Below are 12,142 nucleotides of genomic sequence, written 5' to 3' on the forward strand. Positions count from 1 at the left end.
TTGCGAATAATTTCAGAATGCCTATGGCGACTCTGCTCCATCGAAAACCAAGCTGACGATTGATACAAGGCCCTTAAAGAGCGTCGGAAAATCGTCGAAGACTTGCCTCTTTTCGGGCAACCTCCGATCTGACGAATTCATAAATGTCGACTACATAAAAAGGTATATGTAGAAATCGTGCTCGAAAATCGTCATGCTGGACATTGGCCGAGAGCAAGCTTGCTTGATTTATGGGGATCAATTGGGCATGAGACACATTGTGGAAGATTACCAAAAATGCGCTGATTTGTATTGACCAGCTTCTGTATTCGCCTGATTTGACTTTGTCACACTTTTTCCAGTTTCCAGAGCCAAAATGGCGCACATTTTGCATCGGTGGAGGACATAAAACAAGATTCGAAACGTGTGCTGTTGACTGAGGTCTATAAGAAGGCCTTCAATGACTGGATGACATATTTGGGATCGTTCACAATGGGGAATATTTACAGGAGGATTCAAGACATATTGATGAAGAATAAGAAATTTGCATATTTTTAGCTTGTTTCCAGTCTCACTTGATGCAGGTTGCTTTAGAAATATGAATGAGTATTATGTAGTCGGTAGTGCCCGTTCTTACTTGTCATTATAAGACCTGCTGTGTGCAGGTATATGACAAGCTGTCATATGTCAGGTGCAGCATGCATATTGCAAAAAGGAATATCTTCGGTTTTCAGGGCCTGCCGGCATTTCCACTGCATTCGACATTTTGCAAACGCTCCACACTATAAAAAAAATACCTTTCTGTTGCTTGGCTAGAAGCATCCGTAGCCATTCTCTTTAGTCTGCTCTTGAGCTGAGCCATTTCACACAGCTTATTGCCAGTCCATAGAAGCTAAGCTAATTATTATGGAATTAGCTCTGTGCAAGCGTTTAGTTTGCATACTCTGCAATGGCTGGCTGAGCCGAGGCTCAACAGGTCAGCCGTGCCGGCAGCAGTCGGTGTCGTATACGTAATGCTGCCATCTCAATGGAGCTTGGCTCTGCTGCTCATCCATGACACAACAGCAATAGCAACAACAACAGCAACAACAACAACAACAACAGCAGCAGCAAACACAACCAACACAACGGCTGCATCTCGACGCAGAACTTTGTCAGTTATATGACATCACCGGGGCCGCATTGTGTGGCGCCACAGGCCAGAGGCGACTGAGTTCAGTGAGGCGGGAGGGGCGTGACTTCAGCTGAGCTGCACGCTTGTTATTTCCGCTAGCCACTTACATGGATATTATTACAGTTGCAGGCCCGGCAACAGAGTGCGCGGTGCGGCCAGAGGGTTAACTGTCTGCAACTGATGGCAAGCATTCTACTTAGTTTCTATTGGCGTCCTGGTTTGTCCTGGCGTCTCCTGCTCGTCCTGCTCGTCCTGCCGCTGCTCCTCGTGGACAGTTCCACATGGCGGCGCTCGTTTAGTTTTGCCGTTTGACTTGCAACTAAACGCACTAGAGTGCCGCAAACTTTTCCAATATATGTACATGCATACAATATATATACCACGCCCACTGCGTGGGCGGGACAGAATAATTACCCAAAGCCGCTCTACCGAAGGTGCTTGCAGTTAACGGTAAATGGCTCAGCATATGCGTGCGGCTGTTACCCTGCTCTACGCGTAATTACCGTTAATTTGCCTTGCATCCCTCAACCCACAATTCGAGCGCCTCTCAGCGCTCAACAGCTAGCGAAAATGCTCAGGTGTAAACAGAGCCGGCAGCGCTTGATTGAACTGCGATTGACTCTCCACATAAATTATGGAAAAGGTTTTCAGCCCTGTTAACCCCAAATGGTTGGAGTCGATAGCCATCCAATGTCAACTGCCATTAATAATGCACAGCGAATCGAGCAGTACAATATGACCCTTACGACACCAAATGGAACCCCCAGCTACCTTTCATTATGAGTCGAACCAGTCGAGGGTTTTGGGTCCATTCGTACTGGAGCTAACCCATCATCTGCCTTCAAATGTTTTCGACCTTTGCTTCTTCTCGCGTTACTCTTTCAAGAATTCACCAGTCACATTTATGTAATGCTTGCTGTAAAGTACATAAACATTATTAACTTTATTAACATATCACATTTTGTCACCTTTAGAAGCTAACGTCTCACTCAAACCCAGGCTTAGATTGTCGAGCTACCTCAACCAGAAGATCTGATGGCACCCATACTAGAATTTGAAGTAGATCCAGACGCCGCTATCTTGAAGACCTGCTAGATCGGTTCTTTACTTTTATTGGTTTGTAAGCAAATTCAAGAAAATGGATAGAGCATATACCTTATATTACCTTTTGGTACACTCGAGGTTCAGCTCTTGAATTCTTTAAAGTAGAGAGCTGCAAACCCATTGATAATAGCTACTCAATCGATGATTTCAAGCTCAAGCTCTACTGCTTCAGGAAGAGAGCCGATATATCAGTATCGATCTATCGTTAAAATGAATGATCATCGATACTGGCCCTAGCAGCTCTATAACTAGCTGAGCAATTGCCTCCTCAAAGAGAACATAATATGCCCGGCAGTTAAATTCCGCCAATAGTAGGTAGGACTTATCGACTTGCTCATTTGTAATCGAGTGCAAAATATAAACACTGGGAATTCGATTAAAAGTGCCTGCATATCCAAGTGCATGCGCATGTTGCATGCTAAGAACTGAAGGCGCACAAATGGCGCTCTATAAACGAATTATCAGACTCTCTGACAGCATTCAGGCTGCCTCAGAGACGCTAACTTCATTTGCAATTAGCATGAACTGGAGCTGTCGCTGTCGCCATTAGCTGTCGTAGCTCGAAGGATTCTCAGTCGTCGCATCAATTTATGTCGTTCGGGCTGGACAATGGGGAGGAAGTGCAGCGCATTGAAATCGACATGGGAACATTGTGAGGCAATTAACTATGCGAATGGGATTGCAATTGAATCGTTGAATGCGAGTCTCGGACCGAGACTCTCGGTGACAGCTGATGGACGAGGCTGTTGCATGGACCGAAACTTTTTCAGGCCCACAGACAGACAGACACATCCACAGCCACAGTCAAACATCGTAAAAATAGTTTCGAGCTATTGGCTCTGTCGCCATGGCAAAGCAGATACGTTTCCAGTGGTTTTTATGCAAAAACTTTTTGTGAATCGTTGACGGGGGCTGAAGGGGCTGGGCGATGCTCGAGTTTGGTGACTCACCCACTAGTTCATAGCTCTGAAACGATGATTCCTAATAGCTTGTAATTTTGGTAAGCAAACACACTCAGGATCCCAGCAAAAGTTTTGCCCAAACTTGAAAATTTGACAGCCCCACACGCATAGAGAATGCCACATCTTCAACCCGGAAGTATAACTTTTGCTCTCACTTTCAGAGCATGCAAAAAAGTTGCACAAAGCAAGCGCCTCTTAATTATACCTGAATGACTTTGGGTATTCCATATCATATCTTATAAATATACTCCCGAAATACTTCTTTTAAAACTCCGCAAAGTTGTGGCACTTCAATGAAGACTTTGAGACTCTAGCGATAACTATATCTAGATATAGTTCAACAACTGTAAGCGGGAATACCTATTCAACAATTTCGAGTAGCCTTGATATGTATATAAGGACCTATAGACAATATTCAAGTCTTAACTCTTATACGTTCTCAGATCGACAGTTGATACATACGAACCGGCCTGGATCGACTCAGCTAATCAACCCGATCTCCTCATGTCTGGTCTGGCACACCGAAACCAGCATACACAGAATCAAGTTTTTAGTTTTTGAAACGAGCAGAGATATAGAGACCTATAGATCGCGCATTTTATATACGTTTATTAAATTTGTCCGCTCAAGACTTAAATTAAAATGGATAACAAAAATGTTGTTTTCAGGTTTTGATCAAGAGACATAAGACTAACTTATTTCTCGATTCCCTACAGCTGAGGTGCTATTTCTCGATTTCCTACAGTTGAGGTCCTGCGTTTTGATGTTATCTACTTAGAAATGAATTTTGGTGAGCGATGTCCATGCTCTGGTTGGCTGTTGTCCTGCTCCACGTATCGAAGATGGAGAGATTAATTGGCTGATGAATGATTCGATTTGCATTCCGTTGCGTTGTGTGGATTCAGATTTGAATTCGCTGTTCTGTTCTGTTCAGGTGGGCCCAGGTGTACGGGCGGGCCGCAGATACTCAATTAAACAGAAATTCAATGCACGTTTTACGCGGGGTCACGTGGGTTTCATTGGTTGCCTGTCAAAAAGGAATCACTGAAATTAAAAAGTCGAAGAGAAACAGAAGTGGAGAGAAACACCTGTAGAGTCCTAGGCAGGTGCAAAATCCTTGAGAGTGGATGAGCAAAACAAAAATGACAGCGCCAGATGCATGCTGAGGGATAGAAGTAGTTGTTAGACCTTCTCTTCAATCTCGATTCTCTCCATTCACTTACGTGTGTTAGATCTAAATCTAATATTTTTGCTTGTTATGAAATGTATATAGGAAAACTCCTATTATGGAAAGTGTTGTGTTTGATGTAAAGCCTGTAAGCAAGCACGACGATGGATTAATACGAATTATCTATAATCAGCTGTCAAATCACTTACCTGATATACCTATTTTAAAGAGAAATGGAATGGGATTTTGGATTTGATTTTGCAGCCTTATCCAATCTATGAATTGGCAAGGAAATATGAGGAAATTCGTATACCTAAACGGTGGGGAAATTAGCCTGAGGGGACAAATAAAAGAGCATTATTAAAATTGCAATAATTGGATGTGTTACAGCCGGGCATGCCCAACTAGATAATACGCTGTAAAAGTAGATAGATGATATTTTATGAATTCCAACTGATTTCATTACATACATATATACCTAAATGCCGTATACTTACAGGACAGCTATACATATATATATGTATTTGTATACGGATGCACTCTGCCTGCTAGGAATATGCTATACGCATATGAGTCTAATGGGATATTCAAGAAGTGAATTATTCCTCTCACTTATGGGTAGTCTCTTCACCCTTAAGCATACCACTTGGGCTCAACTAGCTCATGGTTTATACATGAATATGAATCTTTAGCTAGCTGATCAGAAATAAATATGTTTCATAGATTACCTTACACAGAAATGAATGAATATTCTACATTTTCACTACCGGAATACCGGCTCAGAGACATTGTGAATACTTTCGTCATTAATGTACGTATGTACGTCTATATACATGTATATATTCTGATAGGATCTTCGCCCATTTGAAACGGTCATCACATAGGTATGGCAAGAATTCGAATGAACGGACATAACCAAGCAATTTGGCTCATGGCTATGCTACTACTATCTCAGCTTGAATGACATAGATTCAAGCTACCACTAGCAGAACTACTTCCCCCTCCTTCCACCATTCTTAAATATGCAACTTCGATTGAACTTACTTGTGTTTGTTGGATGATTGGTGAAACTATATGTGCAACGATCGAGGTGCGCATACCTCGGCCTGTGATGTACAAGTTGAGACTGAGATGCATGAACCCACTTCAGATCAGTTGAAACTTACCGTGGCAGTGTAGTTTTTGCGGTAGTGTCTGTAGTGGTGTGTCAGGCTTTAGGCTTTAGATGTTTAGTGAAAGACGTGGGCGTGGGCGTGGCGAATATTCAGACGGTAAGGTCCATTGGTGTGAATGAGCTGTTGGAATGCCTCCTCATGGATCCCCTCGCGCTCTTCCACTTCGTCGTACTCATCCTCTGGGCAGTCTTCGGAGGAAACATAGTTAGCGAGAGTCTTGCACAAAACGAAGAGCATCAAAAGTATTTTGATGATGCACAGTGATTGGTGACGCAAGAACACGACGACCGACGGGTAGTTGTTGTAAAAGGAATACATGAATTCGGTTTCGAAAAATGCGTTCAAATAGCCCTCAACAAATTCCCAGAATGGATGCCACACGTAAAATATCATGCCTTGGCCAACCAAGTAGTAAACACCAATTGCGATCAAAAATATCCATAGTCGATTGAAGATACGAAAGCTGGCACGAAGTCTATCAGTCATAAATACTACCCAGGCCAAGAACATGGCGGCAGAAAACTCCAGGCGGTATTCGGAGGTGATCAGGTTCATTTCACCCACATACAGGCTCACGCACAGTGCCACCGATAGCGATGCCGTAACGGGTATATCCAATTCCATAGCTAAAGTATATTTTGTTTGGGTTCAGATATAAAAAAAAAAAAAAACAACAACAAAATTAATAAATAAATATAAAATGTATACAAAATAAAATACTACTGCTTCCTGCAACTAAAATGACTGAGCTGAGCTACACCCAGTTGCCACCTCGACCGAAGCCTACTACTATATTATATGTATATTTTCCAGTTGCACCAACTAAATGTTTACAAAGAGAGTGAGACACAAGAGTTGGCCAGCGACAAGGATGGCTTAGGCTAGCTTAGACTGTTGTGATCTATTCATCATATATACAGGGTAGAGTCCTTGACAGCAACTAGCATATGAGATGATAGGGCATAATAAGTAAAGGGCCTTCGACTGAGAAGGGCTGAGCAGGAGAAGGAGAGATCAATCTGAGCATTCCATTCCATTCCAATGATATATAAGAGATAGATTTCTTGACTGCAACTAGTATATGAGATGATAGGGCATAATAAGTAAAGGGCCTTCAACTGAGAAGGGCTGAGCAGGAGAAGGAGAGATCAATCAGTCTGAGCACACAAATCACAAGGTCACACACACACACACACACACACTCACGGGCACTAGGCACTGCTACCTTCCAGCTAGCTGGGCAGCCTGTGCGATAAGGCGGGTCTCTATCAGCTCGGGTCGACTTTGAGGCACGACTTAGCACACACGCAGCAGCAGCAGCAGCAGCAGGAGAGCAGACAGCCAAGCAAGGCATTCCTGCTCAGCCAGGCTTTGCCCGGCGCTCACGTAGTCAGCGAATCGAATTTTAATTTCTGGCCCGGATGGCCCTGTCTGCCGTCGGTTGCCTTTGTGCGGGCCCGAGATTGAAGTTAAAGTTGCGCTAAAAACTTTTGACTGTTTGCCGGCAAAAGTGACTTGTCGTGGGTACGTTGCCACAGAGCCCGGCCACAGTGAATGAGGTTTCCCCATGGCAGCACAAAGCTGGCTCGAATAGTTTGCAAGGCAAGTTCGAAAATGGAACGCAATACGCCAATATACGATGCTATATATAGATGTACATATACATACATATATATCTTCGTATTCTTGCCGGTGTTTACAAAGGGACGAACTTTAAAGTCACAATAGCTAGTGGCCTTTGAAAGGAGCGTAGAAACTGTGAATTTTACAGTTCGCGACGAATGCCTTGAAAATAAAAGTGTTATAAATTTTAATTAAATTGTAAAGAAAAGTTATAACTCACGGTTCATGTGATACATAATGAGAATCTATAGATTAAAGCTTTAAAAACAAACAAAAACTATCAAGATAAAGCTTTAGTCCAGAGCAGTTAAAACTTTAGATAGAATCGACAACTTTGAATAAGAATTCTCTTAAGAAAATCCTAACCACAAAATCATCGATAGAAGTGTGCATATGATTGCAAATATCGGTTGAAGAATAATCGAAACGAGCGATAGTTTTGCAGCTCTGCTTCGCTCATCTCCGAGCAAAATTAAATGCCTCGTTGTGAAAACCCACTCATATGAACAATGGGATAATAGAAAACTAATAAAATGTGCCCCATATTCAGAAGCCATAATCAAATTGACTCCAACACTAGCCAACATAGTTCGGGCTGTGACGTCACTGCTGCTGCTGCAAGCGTTGAGCTTTATTGACGCTTTACGCGTAGAGCCGCAATTAGTAAAAGTGCTTAGCAAATTTAGCTCGCCTTTAGTCGAGCGTGGCCCACTGTGCGCGAGGCGAACTCATTATTGAGCACTCAGCGGCGGCCATTGAGAGTGCGTGCGTGTGTTTTTATTTGAGCATTACTTGTACCAATTAGGAAATTACTAGAGTAAATAGCCTCACACACACACACGCACGCACAATACAAACATAACAAGGTTCGCCCATGTCCAGCCGTTAGGAGTTTAAACAACAGTGGGCAACGATCATTTATCAAACTCCTGCGGGCAGGCAGCCACATGGCTAGCTCCTAAATACACAAGACAGAAGCTGGCCGGCAAGGCAAGTGCAAACTTTTGAAGTTTTTCAACAACTTTGTCAAACAAGAAACGAAATCATAAATTTAGCGGGCATTGAGCGGCTTGAGCGAATGATGGATAAAGCGACGAACGAAGATGAACTTTTTAAGCGAGATTTTACGATAGTTTGCCAAATAGCTCAGATATTTATGTTCTATGGCAAATATATTCAAAAGTATACCTTAAAGATGCACTAAAAAGAAAGAGACTTGAAGAAGGCAGCATAAAATGAGAGAAAATGTGATACATATGCATATACTTATATGTATAAGTATATATACTAAAATAAAAAAAGTTCTTTTAAGACAAGAGCAGATTTTTAATAATATGAAACTGGTCATAAAGAAGGAAAGAGCAGTGCATTGAACTGCGAATATTCATGACTCAGCTATTTGCCTAAAGCAAATACATACACATGTACATGTGAAAACCCCATCAGAAATTATGCTGCCTACGCCTATGGCGGCCTTTCGTCAGCCAAAAGTCACATAACAAAACAAAAGCATTTGGCTAATGTGCACTGATTTGCACAAATATTTAATGAATGAAGTAATTTCATTAAGCTAGATTACACGGCATTTCGATGCTGGGTCGCGCCTGATTAATTCACTTTAAATTCAGTGCGAAGTTATTTCGCCGAACTGTAATTAAAAGTAAATTTGTATTAATGTCTGCCAGGCGCTTGCCGTAGCCTCACCACGTGTACTTTAACGAAAGCCAAAAGCCGAAGACGAAAGCCGAGTGCCGAGTGCCCGGTGTCGGGTGCCCGGTGTCGGGTTTCGGGCTTTGTCAACATTTTAATCAAATATGTGTCAGCGCGGACTTATGAAACTAATTGACTTTAACGCTAGCGGCTTCCCCGCCCCACCCCGCCGCGGATTTGTATCTCCTACGGAACTGTATAGTAAGTAGCCCGGCCTCAGTTCGGTTACAGCGTCGCTTCAAGAGGAATTAATTAAAAAACTTAATCTGCTTTGGCAGCTGGGCGGGCTGTGTACAGAGGGCATGGTGGTTTCGGTGGTTTCGGTGGTTTTCACTCGCAGCCTGCCAACCGCTTGACAACGATTTACTTAAGGTCTACTTAGCAAACTGAAATCCCATTATAAGCTGCTCACATTTGACGGCACGGTAAGGCAAGGTAAAAAAAAAAAAAAAGAAGAAGAAGAAAAAAAAGCGACCACGTGTCTGCAGTCGGAGAAAAAATTCCCAAAATCAGTTAAACTCGACGGCTTGCCGACATCAAATTCATATTGCGCGAAATAATCGAAAAAGGAATGATCTCTTACCTATTATAATGTCCAATTGAATGCAGCAAAATTATTTTAATAATTATTATTTCTTGACAATGTGCTTTAGTTCAGATTGAAAAGTTTTCACACTCTCTCTTACACATCCACTGGATGACTGAAAAATATATATATCTCACTCCTTAAGTGCTGTGCAATGCCTTCTAGATTCGATCATTTTCCAGCACCTCTAATAAGCATTCGCCCCGAATTAACATTTGCTGGAATTAACATTCTGCTTAAAAGCATTAACATTATTAATATTTTCGCATTTAACTTTAAAGATATCAAATCTATTAAACTTAAATGTATTGGGACTTACTGTATTGGGACTGGAGATATTAAAAAAAACTTAAATATTAATTTGACGCTGATAAAGCTTAGCTACTTAAAAGCTGTTCCATTAACTATTTAGCTTTTTTTTTTATTTATTTATTATTGTTATTTATTTAATAATATTAATAATATTTAATATGAATAATAAGAAATGCTTTAAGATCATAACTCATTCTCTCCACAAATTCTGGATTTTTGCTTAGCTTTCCTAGCTCTGGTTGATCTGGCTCGCACGAGCGCTGAAAAGCTGGCAACGCTCTCAATGGCGCTCAGCTTGGGCATTATGCAACACTGGTCGATTGTTTTATAGCTTTTATTCCATCTGCTACCAATTTATATAGAATTCTAGCAATGATATCGATTTAAGTAAGACCTCAACCATCGCTTCTCCTCCTAAATTCCTAGCCATATGTGATCCAGCCGAGTCACAGCCAAAAGTTCGCATATTTTCAGATATTTCTTCAATTTGAGTCTCAATTCCTTTGCCCAGCTCAGCTAATGCTCTGTGGCTCTGCTTTCCAGCTATTCAAATCCCTCAATTTCAAGAGGGAAGAGCTCCTTGTCCCTGCAGCTGATTCAGATGATATCTGCAGACAGTTTCCTGCTGATATTTTTGGCTCATTTAGTTGCAGTTCATTTAGTTCAGCTTCAATAAGCTGACCTGAATATTAATTAACAATCGTTGGCAATCGGAACTCTGGCTTTTGCTAGGGAGTAATATCCAAGTTTCGTATATCAGCTTCAATAATCCACGCAAATAGCTGCACAAACTTAGCTGGAAATTCCGAGAACTAAGCAAGGTCCAAGCATGAGCCATGAAAGGCTATATTTACATTAGATTAATATACAATATATACATATATTCAGATATACATATATACATATATATATGTATATATCTATAACTGTCTAGCTAAAACTTATTTCAATTGCACTTCTACGACTATTTGCAGCAAGTGCTTTAGAGCCAGTTAATGCAAGTATTTTCTAGCAAACTAATTATTGGTAATTAATGAACAGCAGTTGTTATTGTTGTTATTGGCCTTTGCTGCTGTTTATGGCCAGCTACTCTGGTGGCACTTGACTGATTTTATAGCGCGGCTATAAAAACCTCAATTAGATTGAACGAAAGCCCCATAAAAACCGCAGCAGCAGCAGCAGCAGCAGCTCTAATCAGTTAACTCAACTACCTCTCCCCCCCCCTGTCTCGCTGGCTGGTATGGCACTAATTGAAATAATTGAAACATTAGCACAACTCGATTGTGGGCGTGGCACACGTGATTGACTCCCAGCCATAGGTAGCCGCATCAATTGTTGCGGCTTATGTCGGCCCACGCCCACAGCAATCACGCCATGCCACGCGACGGCAGCTGCACTACCTCCGCCGTCCATTCGCCCCTCGCTCATTAGTGGAAGCAATTAAAGAGCCGCTCAACCCACTTAGCTCAGAAATGTGCCGCCCGCTTGCCGCCCACAATGCGTAATCTGTGGTCTGGGCACGTTGCCATCGGCCAGAGCAATGGATTGCACTAAGTCGTCTGCTTGCATTCGTGACGAATCACATCGACTCATTTCCGCGAACATCTTTAGGGTTTCATTCATAGATTTTCGAGTTAAACTCCATTCACTTGGAGCTGTGCGAAAAAAGAGTTCAAAGAATGCAAATTTCTTGGGGAGCTGCCATAGCAGCCCCTTTGATGGGAGTTGGAAATTGGCAGATACATGAGCAAAATTCGTAACTGTTGCAACATTAACAACAACAATTTTCCAGCTTTTCTTGCTACTCAGTATAAACATAACATCTCATTTAAGGAAACTTCTAAAAGAAAATGTATAATCGATTGGACATGCATCAAATGAATGAATGAAGAAGCAGAGTGCTCTAGTCGAGCGTACCTGACTAATAGATACCAATCAGAAGCATTTACAATATATAAATAAAAATACGTTTACATTTTTAATATAATTTTTGCCCGTCTTTGAATTAATTGAAATACAAAATTTATTGAACATATAATTTCGTACAATTTGTAACGATAATAATGCTAATAGTAATAATAATAATAATGAAAAAGAATAACGATTATGTAAATATTTATTGTGAAAACCAGACGCCATTAACAAGAATTGCTCCTCGCCCCAACAGCGGATATCCGCTGTTAACAACATCAAATGGCAATGTTAGCAAAATAAGCAATTTCTGTTAATGTAGTCTGGCATTATATTCACCCACAAAATCCATTGAAAGTGGTATTGGAATTAAGTTACACTAGATTTATAATCTACTAGCAGTCCCAGCAAGCGTTGCATTGCCCTACCCTTATTTCT

At 41.5% G+C, this 12,142-nt stretch overlaps 2 protein-coding genes across 7 annotated transcripts in view; one reads left to right on the forward strand and one right to left on the reverse strand.

Moving 5' to 3' along the window:
* The window catches only part of AstA-R1 (allatostatin A receptor 1), a 153,809-nt gene that overhangs the window by 85,492 nt on the left and 56,175 nt on the right, over positions 1-12,142 (forward strand). The window lies entirely within an intron of this gene.
* Positions 3,795-9,635, reverse strand: LOC108620185 (uncharacterized). Of its 4 annotated transcripts, XR_016271055.1 has the most exons (8): positions 7,406-7,530; positions 7,231-7,347; positions 5,554-6,188; positions 5,432-5,493; positions 4,597-4,721; positions 4,443-4,533; positions 4,308-4,381; positions 3,795-4,246 (listed from the first exon to the last, which is right to left on the reverse strand). XR_016271055.1 is itself a non-coding variant. In XM_089474240.1 (7 exons), the coding sequence occupies exon 2, from the start codon at positions 6,184-6,186 to the stop codon at positions 5,617-5,619; it is 570 nt and encodes a 189-aa protein (XP_089330366.1). In that variant the 5' UTR covers positions 6,187-6,188; positions 9,479-9,635; the 3' UTR covers positions 3,795-4,246; positions 4,308-4,381; positions 4,443-4,533; positions 4,597-4,721; positions 5,432-5,493; positions 5,554-5,616. The 4 variants fall into 4 exon arrangements, 3 of the variants coding, with proteins under 3 accessions (XP_089330366.1, XP_089330365.1, XP_089330364.1); XM_089474240.1 differs by lacking the exons at positions 7,231-7,347; positions 7,406-7,530 and adding an exon at positions 9,479-9,635; XM_089474239.1 differs by lacking the exons at positions 7,231-7,347; positions 7,406-7,530 and adding an exon at positions 8,765-8,786.

This window comes from Drosophila arizonae, chromosome X (assembly GCF_054131065.1).
Source record: "Drosophila arizonae isolate 15081-1271.41 chromosome X, UAZ_ARI_1.0, whole genome shotgun sequence".
Taxonomy (NCBI): domain Eukaryota; kingdom Metazoa; phylum Arthropoda; class Insecta; order Diptera; family Drosophilidae; genus Drosophila; species Drosophila arizonae.